Source organism: Sphaeramia orbicularis, chromosome 1, assembly GCF_902148855.1.
Source record: "Sphaeramia orbicularis chromosome 1, fSphaOr1.1, whole genome shotgun sequence".
NCBI classification, from domain to species: Eukaryota; Metazoa; Chordata; class Actinopteri; order Kurtiformes; family Apogonidae; genus Sphaeramia; species Sphaeramia orbicularis.
The window spans coordinates 45,294,665-45,321,288 of record NC_043957.1 but is presented as its reverse complement, the minus strand read 5'-3'; the positions used below and the strand labels follow the sequence as shown (position 1 = coordinate 45,321,288).

The window sequence follows — 26,624 nt, the reverse complement described above, 5'->3', positions numbered from 1 at the left end:
CATCATTCAACATTAGTAAGTCTCACATTTCCATTTTTAAGCACAAATTCACCCCCCTTGGTTCAGGAAGTTGGTGTTAGGTGCTAATTTTTCCACTTAAATTGCGTTCCTTTAACAACCTTAAGCTTTGTCAAACTTGTGTTGTATATTGAACCTGATTCACTTCAGTTACCCACTAGATATGTATATGCATATTTTATTTATTTATTTATTTATTTATTTATTATATACTAGCTATGTTGATGTTTTTTATATTATATTTAAACAGTGCAAGAAACATTTTTTTTTAACATCTTAAATCTTAAAGTGACAAAATTTATTGCCACCACTTCACAAGTTACAATAGTTGTAACCTATCATCCCAGGCTGACTCATACCAAAACATGACCATATACAGCATCAGTACTAATGGGTCATAGCAACAGGCTTCCACTGTTTGCCTGTCATTACTGGCTTCTTAGCTGAAAATTTTGGCCGAGGAGCCATTTGACGTGCGCCTCTAGCAATAATAGAAGCAGGGGAAAATGCTGCAGCTATACTGTCAGCAGTAGATGAATGCTGGGAGGATGCGCTTGTCGGGCGGGCAATGGGTGCTTGCTTGCTTTTCGTGTGATGGGCAGCAGGAGTGACAGTAAGCTTTACATCCAAGTGCTTGTCATTCACTACAGGCTCAGCTGATCTTGCGTTTTGGTGGGCAGAAGAAATTGGGGAACTTACCGATCCAGAAGACTTAGCAGGGGCTTCTGACTTTCTTTGAGAATCAAGCTCAGAGACATTACTATAAGAGTGAGAAGCTGCAGATTTTTGCTTTAGGTTTTTTGTAATCTCAAACTTTGAGGGTGGTTTGGGGCTGGGACTTTTTGTCTCAGTGTACTCCTCATACTTGAAGAGTGATGAGTCCAACTGATAGGGCTGATGTTTCATAATATCTAAGCTGTCGAGGTGCTTTGGGGGTGTTTTGGGTTTCTGTTTGGTCTTGGGCTTGATTTTGGGGCTTGTGGAAGGGGGTTGTTTAGCAGCTGATGGAGGGTAGAATGGTGCAAGGAGGGGATTGTATGATAATGGAGGCGGAGCACGAACATTGGAAGAATACCTCCAGGAGTTGGGGAGGGATGAGGTAGGGGAGGGGGATCTTGCTCTGTTGGCGTGCACTGTTTCAGAATCAACCACATACTTCTCCATTCGGGACTGTCTTTTGGCAAACAATGCTGCACCTTTTCCTGCCAATTGACCTTCACCAGCCTTACTACCACCTTTGGCCTGTGTTGGTTTCGATGCGTGGATGTATGCCTTTCCTTGTGGTGGGCAAGAGGCAACTGAGTGTGGAGCACTTTCTGGCTTATTCACCAAGGGGGAAGGTGAGTGATGCGGGCTGTAAGTAGGACTGCGGGCCTGCATACTCACAGGAGATTGTGGCTGCTGAAGGCTCCAGTTATTTGTGGTAGGCTGAAGATGAAGGTGAGAAGGGGAGCTGACGGGTGCCCATGCATTGGTAGGTGTTTGAAGTGTTGCCTGCGTTTGATCCTGTGCCCAGCGGTTGGCCATCTGTTGAGGTTGAACCCAATCATGTGGTTGTAAGTAATGCTGACTATGTGGCCCAGCGGGACTGTGAGAAGGTTGTGAAACCGGACTTCGTGGTGGAATATAGGGCTCAGCAGAGGGACTCCTTCTCATCCAAGTTGGGCAGGTTGTAGGTTTTGGAGCTACTGGAGGAGGATTCTTGAGTTTTACAGCTCTGGGCTGCATAAAGTTGCAAGCTTCAGCCCCCAGACTGAAACAGTCTTCTTCTGACTCAATGTAAGACCTTCTGTCCCCTTTGTTTTGAAGGAACTGGAGCTCTGCTTCTTGCTCCAGTGTCTGTTTATTGCTACCTTTTCTTTTTGACTCAGGTAGGATGCCAGTCTTGATTGCTGGCACAGATATTCGTTCATCTCTTGAAGCTATGATGTCTCCTGTTGGGGACCAGACATGCGGGCTAGTATTAATAGGTACAGGTACTTTGAATCTTGTTTCAGGCTTCTTTGACACTGGAGCGACACCAGCAGGCACGGCAGGAACTGTTGCACTAACTTGAACCCCAAAGGGCTTTGCAGTTCGGTTTGGAACCAAGGGTTTTGGCACGTTAGACAGAAGATTCATCTGTTGAATGTTTTCTTGGTAGTCTACATGCTGCTTAACATCTGAATCCAAGTAGTTGGCCTGATCAGTATACAAATATGTTTCCTTAGTTTCATAAGTATTCTGTACAGCTGCATGTTCTGGTTCTGCTGATGCTTCCACAGGTAATCCTTTACTCCTCAGTTCTTCATGCTCTGACACAATTTCATCCATCCGTTTGCGACGCTGAGCAAACATCAAAACACCCTTCCCTTTTGTCTCCGCTTCCATCTCTTGCAGACTTTCCCAGTTCAACCTTAAATGATGCTGCTGATGATAAACAGAGTACTCCTCTTCTACCTCAGAATCACTTGTTGCAATCAAGTTGTATGCAGCTGAGGTAACTTCTTCAGCTTCCTCTTCTATTTGGTCTTTGTTGTCAAGTTGGTTTTCACCAGTTCCGTAGCTCACGAGTGTGTACTTCTTGACCCTTTGGCGGCGCTTTTTAAACAGTAAGGCGCCTTTATTTTGAGGGTTTGGTGCATCAGTTAGAAGCAGAGCAATGCGCTTACATTTGGACTTAGTTTCTTTGACGTGTCTTTCTGATAGGCTCTCACTGTGCCCTGAGACAAAAAAGACAGAGAGAAAGGAGTGGGGAGGGTGGAATGAAAACACAAAGAACAGTAAATAAACTCTCAGGCAATGTTTTATTCACACAATTTTCAGCTACAGTAAGTTTGAGAAGCAATGGGAGTTGAACTGATTGTAACATTAACAGCAAACAATGAATAACATATTTTTTAGCACTTTGGGATTTTGTTTAATTTAATATTTTCAGTTATTATTATTATTGTTGTTATTATTATTGCAGCCAAGCCACTAACAAAATTAAAACAAATAAATAAATAAACTTGTTCCTGCTGAGGCAAGCACACTAATAAAAGCACCGTATTTACTTACAGCTAACTTAGGGGGTCCGTGAGGCAAGGAAAGCGAGGAGCTCACTTTCCATTGGAATCAAGTCTTACGATTGGAAAAGGGATCGAGTGACAGGCCAGGGGGTGACACATGCTGGTGTCTGTCAAGTCAGTTTCTGCCAGCCTCATCATATGGTCATATTTTATTCTTATCCTGCTCTGACTATTAAAGCCATGGGAATTCTCCCTGCAAGTCCGCCTTAAATAGAGTCTATATTACTGCGTGAAAATAACTTGCACCCATAGTGCTTTGCTGAAGTTATTTATCAATTAAATAAAGTCTCTTGCTTCATCTGACACCTACAGCAGTAGAGGTAATAAAAGGTATAGAACATAAATGTCTCATCGTACCTTATTTTTCAGTTCAATAAGTGCATTTAAAGCAAGCACAATTTAATAAAAAAAACTCTAATAAAACATCAAAATACTCTTAACAACCTGTGAATATAGGACTGCATGCTGTACAGTGTGCACTACTTGCTTCATACAGTATGCCCACGGGTATATAACATGTAAAGGTAGAAGATAGATACTTACGTGTGTACCTTGCCCTGTGCCTGTCCGGTCTGCACAGATCTGTGTCAGACTCTGAGTTCCACTTCTCTGCCTGCTCAGCACCCTCATCTGAAATTCCAAAGAAGACAGAAGCAGGAGGCGCTTCACTACTCCCTCCTTCTTCTGAAGATTCAACCCTCCTGTTCCCAGTCCCTGGGCTCTGCCTATTACTGGCTCCCAGTGGTTCGTCTGTGGTCAGGGTCAAGGCCTGGGTCATTTCAGCAGTACAGCCAAGAGAGGAAGAAGAGGAAGATGATGGAGAGTGTGGGAGTGACATCTGGGTGGTGAGATACTCGGGGTCAGGGTGTTCTTGGTGTGTGGACAGTGATGTCAGGGATTCACTAATGTCTCTTGATTCACTAAGGTAGATGTCATCGTCCTCTCTGTAGGAAACGTCCTCTTCGCTGCCGCTCAGTTCGGGCAGGGATTGTTGCTCACTTTCTGATTCCCAGTGCTCCCCACATTCAGTGTTAGACTTGACATGAGCAGGTTGTGGGTCTACCGGGTGCTCTTCCTCACTAGCATCATCTTCATCATAGGACTCAGAAACGTAAAGTTCTTGGGAACCATCTGACCCCGACCAGGGAACCATGTTGTCACTGATGTCTGGGTCTTCAGCATCTGGTTCCATCTTTAAAGATATTTAACAGAGTCTGGGGTCTCACCAAAGATACCTTGAGTAAAAAAAAACAACAACAAAAAACAAGCAGCAGATTCATTTTGACGGTAGACTGCAAAAAGTATATTAGTATACATTTAATAAGAGTTTCAGTATGGGAGTGCATTTCCCTTGGATGTAATCTACTCCTACATGAGTGCTAATACTAGATTAAATGGTTTGCAAAAGTTCCAGACCAAATATTAAAAACATCTTGCGGTAAACAACTATGACATGCTTTTTTTTATTCCAATAAAAAGAGATTAGAGATATAAAGTACCATTTGTAATATATTTATCTAAATTATTCCTATCCCCAATAGGAAGTGCAGCTTTGCTTTGGCATTTTCATCAGGGCTGCCATCGCTCTAAATGGAATGGTATGTAATATCATGGGAGAAACAGCATTCACTTCCAAGAGTATAAGCAAAACAATTGGGTGGCTGTTTTCCGAACTCCTGTTTATACAGCAATGTCTCTTTCCCTTCGCTGCTCTCATCTATCACTGCAGCAAATATCAGAGCTGCAATGGCTGTCAGCATTTCCATTTAAGAACTAAATATGACAAACTATTTGCTTCATACATAGTATAAATATTAAGAGTCAAGAGTCTCCTTCACACTCCAGTGTTTGTTTTGTTACCAGCTGTGTTACATCAACAGTGAATCTACAAGACATCATTTGATTCTGCCAAATTATTCCATTACTTGATTAGTTTTTATTGCATTTATTTTATGTTCAAACAAGAATTGCAGCCAGACTGATGATTGCAAACTGATTATATTGATATGAACAGAAATATATGCCTTCATGTAAATCTGTGGAATATATAGATCATATTGCAATCGCCAAACAAATGATCAACCCACTACTGTTTAGAAAGAAGAAAAAAAGGACAAATCATGAAAGTGACAAACTCTGAAATCCAACATTTCCCAGCATCCACCAGATGATGGCGACATGACTCTGAAGATGAACATGACCAGGCTACTGGCAAGTCTCAAAAAACATTGCATTGTTTAACTTTTGCACCGTTGCCCATAAAGTTGGAATAAAACCTTATTTTACCTCTTCTCATGAAATGATTGTGACAATGTGATTTATTCTTTATAGATAAAGAGTAACTGGGACTCAGTATGTAATCATTAGTCAGAGGTGATTACTGGTGTGTGTACATAGGAATAAAAAGAGGACCTACAAAGAAAATTATTCCAACTTTATGGGAAGCAGTGTAAATGCAACCCTAAACTTCATCCTATCTATAAAGAATCTCACCATAAATATGATTCCACTGTGATTCCAAAATCATTTATTAAACAGATTAGAAAACAGCACCACACACCTAAACCACAGTAAGATGCATATTTGGCTAATCTTCTTGTACTGTATATTCATAATGCATCAAAACACAGAGAACTAGTTTCAGAAAGAGGCATAACACATTAATATATTCGTTCAGTAAGTAAATCAAAAGCAAAAGAAAAAATAATCTTCACTCCTTACTAGTTGCTGTAATATAATATGACTGCTGGGATGTGTATAACTTTGGTTTAACCTTGTAGTCAGCCTTAATTATATTGGTCAGAAACACTAACATACTGATACATTTCATAAATTTGCCACAATAAGATTCTCAACTGGTCTGTGAGGGTGGATATGAGAGAAAAGGACAGTCTGGCTAAGGGTGTGGAGACACTATCTACAGTTCACATTTTGACCAGATGGTGCTGCTAGAGGGAAGCAAAATTGTTCTCTGAAAAGTTTATATGAAGTTCACATTATTTCATCTGAATCCGTCCACAATTTAACCCATAATGACCCACTGTTACTTTTGTGGCAGTTCCCCAAATGAAATTTTCTCTATATTTAATTTTCTTAAAGTGATTTATCACCATTTATTGTAATATTACCTCCTGTATTTTTTTTTCAGTGAAAATCAGGTATTTTCTACGGAAGCCGAGAACGGCCTTGGATTAACACATAATTTTATGGTCGTTATCTCGTGATAACAATTTAATTAATCTGTTATCACGAGATAACAAAGTTCGTTTTCTCGAGATAACGAATTAAGTCGTTATCACGAGATAACAAAGTTCGTTATCTCGTGATAACGAATTCATTTATTTCGTTATTTCATAGTAGCAGATGCTAACAGGTCCCACTTCCTCCTCATCTCGGCCTTCAACAGCTGTTGCTGACATGTGCTGTACAGAGCAGAACACACATTCAACAAGTTAGTGGTAAGTTACAGTAACTACAAGTTCTGTTAGTTTTGTTTACTGCGTCTTTAAGGTTCAAGGGGTAATATGCTAGTCTGAACAGATGAGAGTTTGACCAAGTTACCAACTAACATCTATCCGGTTGCTTCAGCTAACGTAGTGTTAGCTACTTGCTATTGCTCAAGTAATGCTCATGGACACTTTACTGTCAGAATCGCAATCTAACTTCATGTTAATGTTATCGATGTGTTAATGTGTTGTAGTTACAAGACGAGACCAGTAGGGAGAGCTCTATGGTAATGTTTAGGCTTTTCTCAGTCTCTTCTCAGTCAAAGAAATGTGGGAAGAAGAAAGACGTGTCCTTGCATCTATTCATTATTATTCTCCTGTTCCTGTTTCAGGTATGGTAACGTTATAAAAATGATAGACAACAACCTCAAGTAATACATATAGAAGTTTAGGCAACTGCAAACTAATTCTTACGAATTGTAAAGTGTTGTTTGGTCTATACACTTTATTACAGAAACAGCTTGTTAGCTAGTTAGCATCCTATCACTATGTTTATTACACTGAATTAACTTCGCTAGCAAAGTTAGCATCCTAGTGCTAATGTGTTAAATAGGAGTTGTATGGTCGTATGTGTTGGCCCTGATTGTGTGGTGTCATGCATGGTCATTTATTTGTTAAACATATATTCATGTCCATGTTGTACAATGTAATTGTGACATAATTTCAGTCATAAAGAAATGTGGGAAGAAGAAAGACGCGTCCTTGGATCTATTCATTATTATTCCCTTGTCTCAGGGCATTGACACGCTGGTTTATGTAGGCTATCTTAAATTTAGCGGGATGTGGTGTGTAATGTTTAATCAAAAGTTTATTTATTCCCCTAATAGTGCTTTGTGTCCTATGTGTCATATATACGTCATGCTTAGTGGTGCAGTACAATGCGTTACAATCATCAACTCAAAAGCCAATGTGGCTATTAAAAACACTGGAACTATGACAACCCTTTTGTATTTACTGCTCATGAAGGGCCAGCAGTCAAAAGGTAAACAACTTTTTGCAGCTGGTCACAAGTATGACCATTAACTTGTCTTTTTTTTTAATTTTACAGATCACCATAGATATCTGATGATACATGGCCTCTAAAGCTACAAGATCTCCCACATAAATGAATGAGACGCCTTTCATCTTTACGGCCCTCTGGCGCTTTAAGCAAGTTACCTGCAGGTAGTGTTTCACATTTTGAAAGATTTTCTCTTCTTTTTCTGTTAATGTCAGTAACATTTATTCTTCTCACATATTAGGCAACCAACTTGGAGTAGATGTGACACAATCCTTGGTGGACGGGAACCTTCCAAGGCTGTGCGCAGAATCCTAAACTTTCAGGCACTATCATCAGTGATGGACAGTGAATGGGACTTGTGTCAGTTGGTCGTCCCCTACATAATGTAATACAGGTATGAGGTACAGCGGAGGAATGTCTGCATTAAAGATAACTTTGAAGAAGCTCAACTGCTGTGTTTTTGTTGAGATGCAGATTAACTCCTTAATGTTTAATTACACAAAAAAGATTTACATTTTTCTGATGCAGATGTCTTTCAAGACAGTTTGTCAAATATATCTCTTATACATTGCTCTGCCATAGTACACTGTATCTGGATTAAGTTCAACAAATACTGTAATGTGGTGTGTAGCTGCCTTATTTTAGGCATGTGTACCTTGTCATATTTACCTTATTCCAATATTCAGTTACAGTAGTTTCTTCAGTCTGACCTCTAGATTATTTCACAGATTAGATGGCTTGCTGTGCTTACCAGGCTGCTGGCCACCAACATTTTATGATTGGCAGTTTGTGAGTAAAGAGTCTTAATCCAGGAAGTTTTAGGCTCCTCCTAAGTGTTCCACAGATATCCCACCTGTACAAACATTTGGCAGACTTGACAGAGAGGTATATGGTGTTCCCCTTGTGTATAATTGTCAATTGTTTTCTGAAATGTATTTATTATTTTAATGCCTTGAGTTTTTTGTAAATACTGATGTATGTAGTACCTTGCCATGTCCTGTTGTCTCTATGAGAAATTGTATTTTTGCAATAATAATAACAAAAAAAAAAATATCAGTTGAGTTGATGAAAACTTGCATGTTGAGTGATTGCTGTGGGTGCTTTCATTAAGTCTGTTGTGTAGGTTACAATGCATTGATTGAGAGGGGCACACGAGTGTTTCATCAAACAAGATATAATTTATTTGAATAGTCTGTGAAGTCAAAAACCATACAACATACATACACACATACACATATACATACACGTAGTGTATGTACATACACACATACATGTGTATGTCATTTGTGTTACGTTCTCAGGATACCCCTTTCCCTCAAGCCTGACAGGAACTGCTCCATGGTGATCTGTTAAAAAAAAAGTTAATGTTGTCATATTTGTTAGCAGTTGCAAAAAAGTTGTTCATCTTTTGCCTGCTGGACCTTCATTAACTGTAAATACAAAAGGGTTGTCATAGTTCCAGTGTTTTTAATAGCCACATTGGCTTTTGAGTTGATGATTGTAACGCACTGTACCGCACCGCTAAGCATAACGTACATATGACACATTGGACACAAAGCACTATTTGGGGAATAAACAAACATTTGATTAAATGTTACTGAACACATCCTGCTAAATTAACATTAGGCTCCATAAGCCAGGGTAGAAAAGCCCGACTGGTGTCCGTCGGCTCGATAACATTAACATGAAGTTAGGTTGCGATTCTGACAGTAAAGTGTCCATGAGCATTACTGGAGCAATAGCAAGTAGCTAACACTATGTTAGCTGAAGCAACCGGATAGATGTTAGGTGGTAACTTGGTCAAACTCATCTGTTCAGACTAACATATTACCCCTTGAACCTTATACACGCAGTAAACAAACTTAACAGAACTTGTATTTACTGTAACTTACCGGAAACTTGTTGAATGTGTGTTCTGCTCTGTACAGCACATGTCAGCAACAGCTGTTGAAGGCAGAGATGAGGAGGAAGTGGGACCTGTTTGCATCTGCTACTATGAAATAACGAAATAAATGAATTCGTTTTCACGAGATAACGAACTTTGTTATCTCGTGATAATGAACTAATTTATTTGTTATCACGAGATAACGATAATAAAATTATGTGTTAAGCCATGTCCGTTCTCGGCTTCCGTAATTTTCCGATATTTAATTGACTAATGTAGATGTTCATTAAAGCTCAGAACAAAGTTGAGTCTTATTAAATCAAAAACAGAGAAAACTAAAGAAAAAGTGACTTTTTCAGGAAATCTATCATTAATTGAACATAAAACAAATGTGTCCATCCATTGTCACTGATCCAACTCCATGGGTTTTATTGGTGAACCAATGTTGTAGAAGATGACAGTGTTTCCACATAACTACAGAGCCTCTGAATGTCCAAATGGGTCATATCTGATGACCATGAAAAGATGATAAACTGTATTTTACACCAATTATTCACACATATTGATAGGATAGGATCAACAAGTATTAAACATTTTAGATCAGTAGATGGTTTTGGTCGATGGTGGATGTTTTGGTCTTTATGAGTTAAAAAGTCACATACATGTAGGACCTTAATTCACCAGTCTTTGTCCTTTACATACGGGTTTCATGTGTTGTTCAAAACCTTACCCTTATCTAGGAATGGAAAAAGTAATTTGGAGACAAAGTAATATTATATTCTATGTCAGAGCAGACTGAAAACATTTAAGTAGATAATTTTTTATTTTTGATATCTTTAAAAGGTTTATCCAATATCCAGTTATGCATATTGCTGGTGCACAAGCCTTTTGCTGTGCTGTTTCTATACATAGGTCCTCTAAAAGTCACAGACTGCTGAGCACTATGCTTCGAGTCCAGGCTTCTCTTCACACTTGGTTCCATTTCATTTTAACACTTCACCATCATCAAGACTAACTTTGGTGCTGTGGGAATTTTTGTTTCCTAGTAAGGCATAAACTTCAGTATGTTGATTTATCACCATGGAAACAGGGAGTCAGCATCCCTGACAAATGACTGAACTCTTGGTCTGTAGGATGACCCCTGCAAGGTCTGAGCTCTGGGAGATTAGATGTTTCCATGTTATTACATAATCAGACTGTTTAACTTCAAGCATTAATGAGATTGCAATGCAGTTTCCACAAAAACCTCTTTACTATTAAGAGCAGTTGTCTAATGTGTTAATACAATAAAATATCAAATCATATACTATAGTATCTATAGTATATAGTATCATTTAAATAAATTTTGCAAAATCCATTAGTGTTTAATGTCAACATAACATCCTTGCCTCTTTCTTACCTTTGTTGGTATGTGCTTGTCATTGTTTACCATTGTTGGTATGTAATTACTGATGAAATATATTGTATTATAAGTTGTGCTGACCATCAGTTACATAGTTACTATGTGTCATATACCTCCGTTTTCCTAATCTGTTTACTATATGTTATTTACATTATTAGGACTCTAAACAAATGTAAATTTTATCATTAAGGAAGCAAAAGTAACGTGTCATGTTGTATAAATGAAATGTGGGGATGGGATTTAATAAGCTTTCTTTTTCCCACTCCTTTTTGAGTGATACTTATTGAATTTATTTTGTTATTGCTAGTGTACATAGTAATTGCTATATTGTCTTGATCACCTCTATTTATTAATATATTTACTCTGCTATTAGTTCCTTGTACACATAAAAGTTGTTTTTTATCTTCTACTCGAAACAATTAAATGAATGAAATGAATGAATAACTACAGTATTTCATGTGAGTCTTAACACTTTTGAATGTAACACCATTTACTGACTATGATGCTCATAAACAAATAATGTAACAAACAAGATGCACATTTTATTGTATAATTCTAAGCCATCAAAGATATTTACATTCAGACTCCACTGCTTTGCATGTAATATAGATCAAAACAAATAGCTGACTAAATGAATGAAATGCTGCTTACCTCTACTGATACCAAGGACACACTATTAGGAGACAAGAGAAGCAGGTCTTCACCTGAAATGGAATTCCTCGCCTTGACTTCATCCAGAACTTTATCCAGTGTGAATCCCTAAAGCATTAAAAAAATGCACCATGTCAGTCAGTGAGAAGTGTTTTAGGTTTCACATGCATGACACAAAAGTCTGAGTCCATGAATCTCCAATGTTCTGGTTTCTCACCCACCTGCTCACTGGGTCTCCTTCTATGTGACTGTTTTTAAAGCAAAAAAAGAGGGTGTTTCTGTCCCAGCCCCCCTTAGACACAACTTAGCTGCTCATGCAGCTGCAAAAAGTCAGAGTAACTATTAATAAGACATGTTCATTCAGAATTAGATTGTTTCTTTAAGCTTTGTATCACTGCAGATGTTATTTTATAATAACAACCCCTGTTTTCTAGTTTACTATAGTGAAAACCTGCTTTATTCAAAGATGGTCAAAGATTCAAAGATGTTCCTTTTCATGCACTATATTAACATGTTTTGATCATCAGCTGTGCATTGATGTAAGAAATATGAAATGTATTAAAGTTACTGAAACCCACTGAAATTACATATTATGAAGCTGCGGTACGGTAAACAGATGATGTAAGGCTTCTGTTCTTTTGCCCGTAAATGGCACTTTGAAACCCAGATCTGCAGAAGTGGTATGGGATTAAGAGTCCTAATATTAACATTTATTAATCATTTTGAGTTGGATAGTACTTAAAGCCTGTATCCCTTATGTTTTCCACTTTTAAAAAAATCTTGACAGAATTAAATTATTAGGTTAAAATACAGATGAAGGTTCCATGGTTGCAGTTTTTTAGGATTATGACCTTTTCATAAGCGAAAATGTCTTTTAACTCTTTAGCTACTATTGTTAGCACTGTACAGCTATGGCAGCAGTTGCATATTATATACTGTATACAATGACCAATAAAGTTGGTATAATTTTGATCTCAGAAACATTCTTCATTCTATTCCTATTTAAACACATCAGGAATCACCTTTAACCAGGTGTAATGTTTACACACTGAGTCCCAGTTGTACCTTATATCAAGAATAAACCATGTTTTCATAATCATTTCATGAGAAGAAGTACAAATATTCTATTGCAACTTAATGTATAAACATGGGCAGATTTGCCAGATGAAGTATGTATGAGTAGGTAATTATTCACAATTACCTGTGCTTTATCTTCTAATAAATGTTATCTGACAGATAGTAGGAGTAGTAGATCATAATGAGCTCACACTGGGACCAATGGATTTTGAGTCTGTAGAAGGTAAGATAGACTACCAGTCAAAAGTTTAGACTCCCCTTCTCATTTAAATGGCATTAGATAGACCACAGATGACCAACAAGTGCTCACCATCACTGTGAACTCCTTCAAGACTGTTAGAAAACATTTCAGGTGACTACCCCATGAAGCTCATTGAGAGAATGCCAAGAATGTACAAAGCAGTAATAAAAGCAAAATGTAGCTATTTTGAAGAATCTAAAATATAAACATAAGCTTTGAGTTATGTCACACTTTTAGTACATAATTCTATTTGTGTTCATTCATAGTTTTGATGCCTTCCATGAGAATCTACAATGGAAATAGTCATGAAAATACAGAAAAATCAGGTGAGTCCAAACTTTTGACTGCTAGTGTACATGCTGGGTTTAGGATTATCAGATGATAAAATCTAGTCTAACTGTCATGGTGAAATCCTGTGTTGCCACAGACTCTTCCCTCAATCTAATTAATGAGAATCACCTGCAAGCACCACACCTGGAGCAGATCTCAATCAGAACCCCATATAAGGGGCTCATCTGCTCCAGGGTGGTGCTGGAACATTCAGCTACATCTGCTGTCTCCACAGATCTTCCATCACAGTTCCACATGGTCTCTTGCCACAGCACTATGTACTCTGACTATCATCCCCAGGTTTTATGTTTCCATGTTCATGTTTATCTTTTTGTCAAATAAACCTGTTTACTCTCTTCAGTTCCGTGCATTTGAGTTTACTCCTTCACCCGTTATGACACTAACACAGTGGTTCCCAACCTTTTGTGGCTCTTGACCCCATTTTAACATCTCAAATTTCTGGCGACCCCAGACATTCAAAATGGACTTTTTTTTTTGTTTTTTTGCAAAAATTAATTTGTTTTTGATCATGTAATAGTTTGCTATACTATGTTGCAAATAAACGTTAATTTTAGACGACATTTAGTCTATATAATGTATATTATTGTGGACGGAGGCAGAAAAGCCAGGTGTAGATTACTGCACAAAGTGAGAATTTTATTTTCCTTGGTCAGGATATGTACAGTCAGTCCAGCTTGGATTTACAAGACTGACAATTAATACTGAAAAAACAGTAACTCAAACTATGAATTATGAAAGAGCTGCAGCATCTGAAACTGACCACAGTGAACATTTGAAAGATAAACAGAACCACAGTGCTTCAGTTTCAGCTTCAGAGTTTGTCATGTCTTTTATGTATGTGATTGTCTCCCTCACCTCACCATATATTTTTGTTAGTAATTTTTATGTTTTTTTTAATCAATTACTAGAAATTTCAGGCGACCCCATTTGAACTCCAGGGTTCCCGACCTCAAGATTAAAAAACGCTGGTTTAGGGTAACCGTGTCGGTGTACTCAACAAATGCGCTGAAATAATGATCATATAACAAATACATTTTCATACTTACTTAAAAGGATTTTATTTGTGTAGTGATTGCCATGAAAGTAGCCAAGAGAGTTCAGTAGGGTTTTTTTTTTTTGTTTTTTTTTTTGATTTTGGTCTTTTTTCCAATATCTGCACGTCAGTTTTAAACAGGATATGACATTAAACCAACATACTGACAGTCTTTTGCCAAAGAGCTTGAAATTCGTTGATACTTTATGATTTCTGCAAATACTATCAAGAATCAGGAACTCCAATTATTGTGCGTACAGGAGTGCAGAAATAAAATAATACAGCATGTGTTATCTGCACACACATAAACTCTGCAGCAAAAAGCACTGATTGATAATAAATATGAAATGCTGTCGTCACAAACCTTCTTGTTACATTTTTACTTTGGAACACAAAGACCTACATTAACTGAGACAGGACTGTTTTACTAGTTGCTCAAAGGATCCTTTAAATTTTAACCAGACTGGCTGTCATTTGTTTTGTGCCTGTGTATGATCTCATTTGCCCAGGTCATCATTCTTCATGGTAGTGCTTCTCAGTTCAACTGAACTGGTTTAACTGTTTTGAAAATGTTCTGTCTCCCATCATGATGACCAGTCTAGTTTGAACTGAGAAGAACTACCAAGAAGAACATCAAAGAAATTTGTGATGTTAAAATGGGGTCACGGTCCAAAAAAGGTTGGGAACCACTGAATCAGTGTGTCCAACAATGAAAGACAGGAAATAAAGGAGCCACCTGAAGTGAAGGAAGTAGTGCCTCACATAACATCCTTACTATTACTACAAACAAGCTTATGGAGCTGAAGCTTGTCCTCTTGGAGTTAAATTCCAACTTTTGTGTTTTTAATAAATTGGAGGCAGTTGGTCATTTCATTCATTGCTAAATTATTACTCATTGTTGATTACACTGGTCTACAATTTTTTAGAAATGATTTGCTTCAGAGATTAAATGTGCTAAATGTTATGTATTTTAATAAGATTAATTGGAAAATACAGGGTGGGGAAGCAAAATTTACAATATTTTGAGGCAGGGATTGAAAGACAGTGTATGACCAATTAGTTTATTGAAAGTCATGAGAATTTATTTGCCACAAGAAAATGTACATAATAGAAAATGTTTTTATTCTATGTGTCCTCCTACTTTCTCAATAACTGCCTTCACACGCTTCCTGAAACTTGTGCAAGTGTTCCTCAAATATTCGGGTGACAACTTCTCCCATTCTTCTTTAATAGTATCTTCCAGACTTTCTCGTAATAGTTTTGCTCATAGTCATTCTCTTCTTTACATTATAAACAGTCTTTATGGACACTCCAACTATTTTTGAAATCTCCTTTGGTGTGACGAGTGCATTCAGCAAATCACACACTCTTTGACGTTTGCTTTCCTTGTTACTCATATGGGCAAAAGTTTCTGAAAAGGTATGGATAATAGTGTTAGGTATGATTATGACATCAATATATGTTTGGTTTCAAAACAATTGACGTAGTGCCTGCTGAGAAAAAACAACTAAATGTTCATTGTAAATTTTGCTTCCCCACCCTGTAAATGACAAAAGTGCCGGTTTGCTGATGTTTTCAAGGTATATGATTAAGTGTTATTACACATATATATTGGTTTATGTACATTTATATAATAGTTTTAGAAATCTTCCACTAAATAGAACCTGTAAAGGGAATATATTCTAATGTGCAGACAGTGTTTTGAAGTAGATCTTGTAGCTCTGAGACAAATATTCCTATTGAGTCAAACCCATTCTCTCGTTAATTCTTGAATTTCACATTTTGACCCAAGGCTGTATCTTGGAAAGTTTAGCCAACCAGCATTTTTGACTTGATTTTTTCTTTATCAGTGACTCTCATGTGGTAAAATTTCATTACTTTTATTCTGGAAGCATTTTCCTTGTAGACCAGTGTTTTTGTCCTTTATACCAAATTTTTTTTAGCATGTTCTCACAAAAATCAGAAAGGTACAAAAGGTCAGTTGTTGCATGTGAGCGTCAAAGGGGCAGGCGCTTGGACCCCCCCACCCCACCCCCACTCCACTCCCCAACCCCACCCCTTAGGTCACTGATCCCAGCCCTCTGTCACCTATCTGTCGTGAACATTCAATCAACCTCCTACAAGATCTGCAACAATGAAATTTGACAACATCCTTTCAGATATTAATGGATTTGGAAAATTCCAAATCAGACTAATGTTGATTCAGATCTTCGGTCGGATGTGTTTGCCATGTCACTTTCTGCTCAATAACTTCATGGCAGCTGTTCCCTCTCATCACTGCGACGTGTCTGGCCTGGATGACGGACATTTCTTCGGGAATCTTACTCTGCAGCAGAAACATTCCGTCGGCATTCCAAAAGGTCAGGATGGGACTCTGAGCCCCTGCCGTATGTTTGCAGAGCCTCAGTATCAGTATCTGTCGGCCTCGAACAGCACCGATGATGCGTTCACGGTCCCCTGTAGGAATGGATGGACATATGACAACAGCACTTTTAAATCTACTTTGGCAACAGAAGTAAGAGTCATTTTGTTATGCATGCAGAAGTCTTATAAATGTCTTTAAAGCTACATGTGAGCTAATGAAGTGTCTTTGCAGTGGGACCTGGTGTGCAGCAGGAAAGGGATGAACCAGGCAACAGCTACCATCTTCTTCATTGGTGTTATGATTGGTGGGCCTTTATTTGGATTTCTTAGCGACAGGTGAGTATGATTTACATCCAAGATGCATTTTTCAGTTTTTTTACAAGTACCAGAAAAATATTAACCTATAAAGACATAGTGTTACTTTTATGTTAGTTCCCAAGTTATTATTTTTTTCTCTATTTAACCTTTCATGAGACAAGGCAAGGCAGGTTTATTTATATAGCACATTTCATGTACAAGACAATTCAAAGTGCTTTACATAAAACATTAACCCTTTCATGCATGAATTATGAGAACTTTAATCAGGATTTTTTTTTTTTTTTCCTGAGTGTTTTTATTCTTCTTTAGACACGAAAAAAAGAATGCAACTGAAAATTCTTTTATGAAGCTATTTTTCATGGAGTTCCAAAAATGTCCACTCAGCTTGACAGACACCATGCATTTAATTTTTGAAGCAAAGAAACATGTATTTATTGATATACAGGGTGGGGAAGCAAAATTTACAATATTTTGAGGCAGGGATTGAAAGACAGTGTATGACCGGTTAGTTTATTGAAAGTCATGAGAATTTATTTGCCACAGGAAAATTTCCATAATAGAAAATGTTTTTATTCTATGTGTCCTCCTTTCTCAATAACTGCCTTCACACGCTTCCTGAAACTTGCGCAAGTGTTCCTCAAATATTCGGGTGACAACTTCTCCCATTCTTCTTTAATAGTATCTTCCAGACTTTCTCGTAATAGTTTTGCTCATAGTCATTCTCTTCTTTACATTATAAACAGTCTTTATGGACACTCCAACTATTTTTGAAATCTCCTTTGGTGTGACGAGTGCATTCAGCAAATCACACACTCTTTGACGTTTGCTTTCCTGATTACTCATATGGGCAAAAGTTTCTGAAAAGGTATGGATAAAAGTGTTAGGTATGATTATGACATCAATATATGTTTGGTTTCAAAACAATTGACGTAGTGCCTGCTGAGAAAAAACAACTAAATGTTCATTGTAAATTTTGCTTCCCCGCCCTGTATTGTGTGAAAACTATGAAATAAAAAAATTTTGATGCTGCCAATCTGTTGTTTTCTCACATTTTAACATACTCTAATTCTAGTCAATACTCACTTCATGGAGATATTATGCAAAATAATAATAATAAAAAAAAAAAAAAAAACTTTCAATTGCAGTTTAATAACAGTAACAAGCAATTAATTTACACTCAATCATGTTACTGCAGATCAGGTTTATCTAGAACAGCAAACTTACAGTAACGGTATGAATGTCAGTGTTTGGGATGATGCATTAGTGTCCATTATTTTGGCTGATATGGAACTAAAACAACAAAACCCATGAATATACAAGAGAACAGCTGGAGAATAACTGTCCTCTGTAGTGTCCACTATGCATGAAATGGTTAAAAGTATAGGCATGAAAAGAAAACCAAAACATAAATAATTATAACAGATAAATAGATAAAAACTTTAAGCTAAAACATATGAATATTTAAACATGTGAATATGAAGTTGGAGATTGTTACTTAAACATGAGCTGTAATTAAAAATAAAGTTGTCCTCCAAAGAGGGGTGGTGGTGGCGGGTTTAGGAAAAAAATAAAAATAAAAGCTTTAATCTTAAAAGAAATGGTGCAAATCTCAACTTCTGATTAAGAGCTCTATTCAAATGCAGCTGAGAACAGGTGGGTCTTTAATCTGGATTTAAATAAACTGAGTGTTTCAGCTGATCTGTGGCTTTCTGGGAGTTTGTTCCAGACATGTAATAATAATATAATAATAATAATTATAATAACTTTATTTATATAGCACCTTTAAAAACTCAGTTTACAAGGTGCTTTGACAGACAAAGCAAAAGTGCACAACAGCAGAATAAAAACATAGCAAACAACACAATAAAAGAGATAAGTACAGCAAACACGAAATCATGACTAACTTTGAATGTATCATAGTGGAGAGGGCAGAAATAACATTACATGATGCTGTCAAATGCAAAATGAAGGTGTGGAATAAAACAGCATCATGCATGTCAATATAAATGAATAACCAAAACAGGGTAAAATTTAATATTCAACATTAAAAACATTAAAAAGAGACAACATCACATGAAAGCACATCTATAAAAATGCGTTTTAAGAAGTGACTTAAAAGATGACACTGATTTCACAAGCCTTATGTAGAGCATAGAAGCTGAATGCAGCTTCTCCATGTCAGGTTCTGACTCTGGGAACTGACAAAAAATCTGATCCAGATGACCTGAGGGGCCTGGTAGGTTCGTACTGGGTCAGGAGGTCACTGATGTATTTTGGTCCTAAACCATTCAGAGCTTTATAGACCAGAACTTTAAAGTCTATCCTCTGACGAACAGGCAGCCAGTGTAAGGACCTCAGAGTTGAACTAATGTGGTCCGCTTTTCTGGTCTTAGTGAGGACTCTAGCAGCAGAGTTCTGAATGAGCTGCAGTTGTCTAATAGATTTTTAGGTAGACCTGTAAAGACACTGTTACAATAATCAAGCTGACTGAAGATGAATGCATGGACTAGTTTTTCCAGGTTCTGCTGGGACATCAGATCTTTTATCCTTGAGATAGAATAGAATAGAATAGAATAGAATAGAATAGAATAGAATAGACTTTATTTGCCATTTGCACAGATACATCGCAGTATAGGTACATTGGAATTCTTGTGCATTTCCCTGAGTCACGGAGTTAGAAAAAGACATGAATAAAAACACAAACAAAACATAAACACAGCTAAAAATATGTAAAAACAGTTATTGCACTGACAAACACAAATACACATTTGTAAAATAGAGTACTGATCAGAAAAAAGAGTAACAATAATAATGATACGAGAACTGAAAGGTAAAAACAAGTTATTGCACATTTGAATTAAAAGTACTGGGAGGTAGAGCAGGTTATTGCACATTCAGTTAAGAGCACGGTATTAATTAAGTGTCAGTTGGAGTGTGAGGGACGTGAGAGACTAGTGGCCTGGGGTACTTCCTACCCCCCTTAATGTCCTGTGCAGCTAGTCTGACTGTGGCTGAGAAGAAGATGATGAAGATGAGGAGATGTTCTTAAGGTGATAGTAGGCTGATTTTATCATTGCCTTAATGTGTTTTTCAAAATTTAGGTTTGAGTCAGAGCTGGGCGATATGGAAAAAAATCATATCACGATCATTTTTTTCATATTAGACGATATCTATATGTATCACGATGTGTCTGACTCATGTAATAGGTGCAAATAATCTCCAGCCGACCACTCCCACATGTTTTGGTTCTGTCCCAGGCTTGCCACATTTTGGTCTGAAATATTCAAAACATTCAACCCAGCTTATAACACTACTATCTCCCCTGATCCTTTGTTGGCTCTGTTTGGTGCACCCCCCCCCCCCCCCCCCCCCCCCAGCAGCCCTTTACCTCTAAAGTCACACAGACTGTTTTTGCCTTTACCACTTTATTGGCCAGGTGTCTCATTCTCCCCAGCTGGAAACACCCTCAACCTCCATCTCATAGCAGGTGGGTGGAAGAGCTGTTACTGTCCATTAGACTTGAAAAGCTTAGATTTTCCCTCAGTGGCTCATTTAAAGTCATTTGAAAAAACCTGGAGACCTCTCTTAAATCATATTGAAACCCTGACATCTCTGCCTGATCATGATGACTGAGCCCCCCCCCCCCCCCTTTTTTTTTTCTTATCTTGGTTCTGTTTTGTTTGTTTTTTGTCCATTTATTTTGTTTTATTTTAGCCACAATTTTATTGTTTTGTTTTGTTTTGTTAATTAGACAATTGTTACATCTATTCTGTACTGATTACTTGTCAATATTGGATTTACATTAAGGATTGTCCTCGTTTGGGTAGGATGGGATTGCGCGAGGGACAAAAAGAAAAATGAAAGAATAGAAGTCCTTTTTATCACATTGCACAGTCATACCTGTGAAATTACTTCCAATAAAGAAAGTTAATAAAAAAAAAAAAATAAAAAAAAAAAGAATTGTGCACTCAAATCGTGAAACAGTGGCTCAGGAGCATGAGACATCATTTTCACACATGAATTAGTCACATAGAGTTCACACCTGAACCCAACAGAGAAGCTTCACACAAGGGTCTGACTTTCACATCATTAATGCAAGATATTGGTGAAAAATGAATGTCAGTCAGGGAAATAAATGTGACATTGCATAAGCACAGCATGGCATAAGCGATGCCAAGATAAATGTTTCCTGTAATGAAATTTAAAGGCCACCCAACATTTATTTATTTATTTAATTAATTATTTATTTTGCCAGGCTGTGTATATTTCATGCAGGATGTTAAAACCATAAATGAACCCTTATTAATTTCTCTGAGTGTTTCTTTTAATAAACAGGTTTGGCCGCCGTCCACTACTGCTTGTGTCTTATTTGTCATCCATGACATTTTCTGTCCTGAGTGCGTTCTCCACAACATATGTACTGTTTGCCATCATGAGATTATTCACTGGGATGTCGCTGGCAGGAATAAGCATCATCTCTATTGTTTTGAGTAAGTTGATCACTAAAACAATGACTCAGAAAGAGGGAAGTAAATTATTAATACTTGATTCACATACTTGTCATGAATGTATATGAATATAGAAGACTTTTTCAACCTCCTTTTTTTTTTTTTTTTTTTTTTTGCAGATGTTGAGTGGTTTGGCATTGAACACAGGACATTTTGTGGTGTCATAATAAGCCTGGATTGGACTATTGGAAACTGGCTTCTGGTTGGAATTGCTTACTTTGTGACAGATTGGAGGATGCTCGTGTTGGCGGTGACCTCACCCCTAATAGCTGCTGTTTTAGTTTGGAGGTATGAACCTTGACATTTTACACTCTGAATCCTATAAGATGCTGATGAGAGAGATTCTTACAGTTTTGTTGATTTTATTTTTTTTGTTCAAAGTGTTTTAATTACATACTGAGTCATCCAGAAAAGCATAATATAGTCATTATTTTTGTTTGAACATTCCCATCCTGTTGCACCATAAAAAAGATAATTAACGATAATAATAAATAAATAAAAAAGAAGGGACACAAATATTAGTCACAGACTCCTATTAATAAGACTACTCTGGAATAAGTGAGGGATCTACCTAATTTATGTGATTCAGAACAAGTTGCCAGGTACTGAAGAACTTTTTGGCACATCCCCTTATAGAATGTCAAATTTTTTCCAATGCTAAATAATGTAAAAGATCCAGAAACCAAAATTTAAATGTTGGAGGTTGTTTATCTTTCCATTTATGTAGTATTAATCGATGTGCTAGAAGAGTGGTGAAGGCAATCACATTTTTAGATATTTGGTTAAAATTAGTTTTGTTGATTTTAGGTGGATTCCTGAGTCTGCGAGATGGCTCATGACGAATGGGAAAGTGAATGCTGCTCATTACTATATCACACAGTGTGCAGTGATGAACAACAGATCAACGTCTATGGCCACAATTACACCCAGGGTACAGTCCTAAAAAGTCCTAAAATGTTTTTCTTTCTATACCAGGAAATAACAGTGACAGAAGAGAATTTAGTTATTGTTATTGCTACAGTAACTTGTTTACCCTTTTTCTGATCTTGCAGACATTACTGGAATCTGTCGAAGATGAAACTAGAGAAAACAAGTACACAATAGTAGATCTTTTCAGGACTCCAAACATTAGGAAACTTGCTATATACTCAGGAATAGTATGGTAAGTCTCAACTAATCCACTGTAGGAGTGTTATGCGCTCATCTGTTGTAGTTTTTATGTATGCACTTACAATGCAAATACAAGCCAAGCATGTATTCACATATTTACTGAACGCGAGCAGGTATTCACTGGACAAAAAGAGCTAAATGGAAGAAAAAACTGTAATATCTTCACTGTTCTTACATCAAATGGTCAGAAAGAACAACCAGAAAGATATGACTCCAAAGATCAAAATGGCTGCTCGTCCCCAAAAGCATCTACTGATCCGAAATGTTGCTTTTGAACCACTAATCCTTTTAATACACTGACATTATTCAGGTAAAATTAAGTTTCTCAGCTTTTCAGTAGCATCAGATATGTGTTGTTTGGATGTTCAGAAACACTGTCATTTTCTGCAAGACTGACTCAATTGTAAAAATCATGCACTTTTGCCAGATTTTGCATTTTAAGTTCCTTTTATGACTTTCTTTGAGCTTTTAGCTTTTCTGCTCAATTACTAAATACAAGTGAAGTGATACTTAATGTGGTATCATTGTCGTCTAGCTGAAAGGAAAAAGGCCCAGTTATATGTTTTGTTATTGATCTACTCCATTTACAAGAGATTGATTGAAATTAGTCTAGTACAATAATTGTGATTAATTGTTAATAATGAAAGCCTGGTGTAGAGCATTTCAAGACACATGAACGTCTGTGATTAAAAATCAGGGTTATTCCACCATATAGTGATTCCTGAACTCTTCCTAAGTTAAAAAGACTTGTATTGTGTTGTCTAAAAATAATATTAACTTGTTTTCTTTGCATTATTTGAGGTCTGAAAACACTGAATATTTTTTGCTATTTTGAGCATTTGTCATGTTCTGCAAATGAATACTCTATTTGACAGTCTTTCTCTTTGGAATTTGAGAAAATCATTGTCAGTAATTTATAGAATAAACCAAAAATGTTCATTTTACTCAAACACATACCTATAAATACTACAATCAGAGAAACTGATAATTTTGCTGTTGTCTCTTAATTTTTTCCAGCGATATATATATTGCAAAAAGCTTTGTTTTCTTTCCAGGTTTGGAGTTGCATTTACATATTATGGGATAAGTCTGAATATCACTGGGTTCGGGCTAAATCCATACCTCACACAGCTCATGTTTGCATCCATTGAGGTGCCAATGAAGATAGGAGTGTATTTCTGCTTGGAGAAACTTGGACGAAAGCTTGGAAATGCAGGGGCTCTGCTGTCGACTGGGCTCTGTCTCTTTATCAACATATTTATTACCCAAGGTTATATTTATACAGTGGTGTGCAAAAGTATTAGAACACTTGTCAAATCTTAAGAAACTGGTGGTTTATTTGTTCCCAGAGCCTGAATTTCCCTTTTTTTTCTTTGCAAAAGGTAAAGGCAAAGATACTGAGAATATTTCACCTACAAATTTATCAGTCCAGTCCTTTTTTTATATTTTACTCTAATATTTAGTGTGAACTCCCTTGGCAACAATCACAGCAGCGCATCTTTCTGGCATTGTGTCGATGTATTTTCTGAGAGTTTCAACCCCAATGTCATTACGCGCTCTCAGAAGCTCATTCCAGAGAGTTCCCTTAGATTGTTGCCTGGAGGGGGCACACTAAATATTAGAGTAAAATGTAAAAAAAAAAGGACTGGACTGATAAATTTGTAGGTGAAATATTCTCAGTACCTTTGCCTTTTCCTTTTGCAATGGCAAAAAAAAGTGAAATTCAAGCTCTGGGAACAAATAAACCACCATTTTCTTAAGATTTGACAAGTGTTGTAATATTTTTGCACACCGCTGTGTATATATTTTTTTGTTCTTGTTGTTTGTACTTAAATATATTCTAATTTACTTTTTTCTGCATTATTTGTTAGTTGTTTTAATCCAACGCGTAAACATTTATTTTCAGATAAGTGGGTGGCTCGTACTACCGTGGCGGTTCTTGGAAAGGCTCTCTCTGAAGCAGCGTTCACAATCATGTACCTCTACACCACTGAACTTTATCCTACAGTTGTACGGTTAGTCGGTTACAATCTTTCAAAACTCTCAACACTAACAATGATCTTCTACTCTGCTGTTTCCACATGCTTTACAGGTTTACATTAACTTCAGCTCTGCTCCTCCAGACAGAACGGCGTTGGGTACACTGCCTTAGTGGCGCGTCTGGGCGTGTCCGTGTCCCCTCTCATCATGCTATTGGAGGATGTATGGCATCTCCTCCCCGCTGTGTCCTACTGCGCTGTTGCACTCGTCTGTGGTTCAGTGGCATTACTCCTGCCTGAAACATTAAACACCCGACTGCCAGAGTTTATAGAAGACATTGAGAAACCAAAGCGTCAACAAGTGTTAGAAGAAGAAGCACTGCAATCAGTATTAAATCAACAGTAAACAATTAACCACCTCCAGTTGCTCTGGGACAAACAGGTGGGTGAAAAAAAACAAAATGCCAATATATACCTATTTTTCAAAAATCCTATCACAGCTATTGTTTTAATCATTTGCCGGTGCCAAAATAAACTAGATAATCCATGTACGATGACTAACTGAAGTTTTGTATGTGTTGCAGGGTCAAATCCTCAAGGATGAAAGAGATCGACTGAAACATACAGCTCTAATGATGCCCTGATGACATGGTGGATTTGGTCATTTTGCATTTTCTTTTGATCATCACCATTTTGCTGCAGTTTATTAAAAGTTGTTGGTCATTACAAAAATTGCATTTAGAATATTAAAAAAAGTGAAGGTCATAAATGACTGTTGCAAATAATCAGTCATTATGTAGTAGTGAAAAAATACAACAGCCAGAAACAAGCCTGAGGTGCTCTAAAGATAAATAAAAAATCCTTTATTTCACTGATTTACATGAAAAATGATTCCAGTACAAAAGTAATGAAACTTTACCAAGTTTGAGTCACTAATAAAGGCAAATTAATAAAAAAAAATACTGGTTGGCTATAGTTTCCAAGATACTACAGATCAGAATTATTGAGAGAATGGGTTTTACTCTGTAGGAATATTTGTGTCAGAGCTACCAGATCTACTTCAAAACATTGTCTGACTATTACAATACATTCACTTTACAGCAGGGGTCTCAAACTCAGATCCTCGAGGGCCGGTATCCTGCATGTTTTAGATGTTTCCCTCTTCCAGCACACCTGACGGTCGTTATCAGGCTTCTGCAGAGCTTGATGGTAGGCTTATCATTTGAATCAGGTGTGTTGGAAGAGGGATACATCTAAAACATGCAGGATAGTGGCCCTCGAGGACCGGAGTTTGAGACCCCTGCTTTACAGGTATTTTCTAGTGGAAGATTTATAAATCTATTGTATAAATGTACATAAGCCAAAATATATGTGTAATAACACATTATTATATACAATGAAAACATCAACAAAACAACACTTCTCACTTGTTTTTCATTTCATCTTTTTAAAGTTTGTAAGATTCAGCACATTTAATCTCTGAAATGGAAAATTTCTAAAAAAAAAAAAACAAATAAATAAAAATGTAGACAAGTGTTATCTATTTGGACGTTACCTCCAACACATTTCTACTATACTCTTGAACACGCCAGTAACAGTAAATCTCAAAAACCACAATTAATTTCGGTTAATGAATTTACCGCATCAGACATCTTTATATTTTATACACCGGGTACTCTTTCCGCTTTACTCTGACTTAAACTGCGTGCCCATGCGGAACACATGACCGCCGGTGTTTCTCCACCTTACTCCAATACTTCCATAAAAACGGCTCTCCGGTTAAATCCGGGCTGCCCCAGAGGGGGGGTCACGTAATTTAAGTTAACTCACCAGTTATGTTTCGGATGGATGGACCAACCCAGGAGAAATGGAAGAACTCACCAAAAAAGGAAGGTTTGAGATTTTTTAAAAAGTTAAAACAAAACTTAATTTATTTGCTTTAGGCCAAAGTAGAAAAAGGTTACAAAAAAGAAAGAAGTCAGTTATCAATTAGTCTAGTGTCAAACACACTATTTGTCTCCCACCTTGTCTCATCTCATCATCACATTTTATAGTCTTCAATCACTTGGAA

At 37.1% G+C, this 26,624-nt stretch overlaps 2 protein-coding genes across 2 annotated transcripts; one reads left to right on the top strand and one right to left on the bottom strand.

Moving 5' to 3' along the window:
• Positions 1-283: 283 nt before the first annotated feature.
• Positions 284-11,631, bottom strand: synpo2b (synaptopodin 2b). The gene is made up of 3 exons (XM_030139175.1): positions 11,513-11,631; positions 3,612-4,303; positions 284-2,720 (listed from the first exon to the last, which is right to left on the bottom strand). Exons 2-3 carry the CDS (start codon positions 4,258-4,260, stop codon positions 406-408), a joined length of 2,964 nt encoding a protein of 987 aa, XP_029995035.1. The 5' UTR covers positions 4,261-4,303; positions 11,513-11,631; the 3' UTR covers positions 284-405.
• A 4,717-nt stretch (positions 11,632-16,348) lies between these two features.
• Positions 16,349-25,228, top strand: LOC115422836 (solute carrier family 22 member 7-like). The gene is made up of 10 exons (XM_030139418.1): positions 16,349-16,729; positions 16,811-16,914; positions 21,232-21,386; positions 21,524-21,692; positions 22,212-22,335; positions 22,457-22,566; positions 23,630-23,844; positions 24,481-24,589; positions 24,698-24,995; positions 25,138-25,228. Exons 1-9 carry the CDS (start codon positions 16,349-16,351, stop codon positions 24,957-24,959), a joined length of 1,629 nt encoding a protein of 542 aa, XP_029995278.1. The 3' UTR covers positions 24,960-24,995; positions 25,138-25,228.
• Positions 25,229-26,624: the final 1,396 nt, after the last annotated feature.

What these genes read in the sequence shown, in the direction of transcription:
- synpo2b (XM_030139175.1), bottom strand. Translation starts at nt 4,260, where the DNA reads ATGGAACCAGATGCTGAAGACCCAGACATCAGTGACAACATGGTTCCC. An exon ending in GCACAGGGCAAGGTACACAC is followed by an intron (nt 2,721 to 3,611) that starts GTAAGTATCTAT and finishes TTTTTGTCTCAG; the next exon opens with GGCACAGTGAGAGCCTATCA.
- LOC115422836 (XM_030139418.1), top strand. Translation starts at nt 16,349, where the DNA reads ATGAAATTTGACAACATCCTTTCAGATATTAATGGATTTGGAAAATTC. An exon ending in CATCATCTCTATTGTTTTGA is followed by an intron (nt 21,387 to 21,523) that starts GTAAGTTGATCA and finishes TTTTTTTTGCAG; the next exon opens with ATGTTGAGTGGTTTGGCATT. An exon ending in GCTGCTGTTTTAGTTTGGAG is followed by an intron (nt 21,693 to 22,211) that starts GTATGAACCTTG and finishes TGTTGATTTTAG; the next exon opens with GTGGATTCCTGAGTCTGCGA.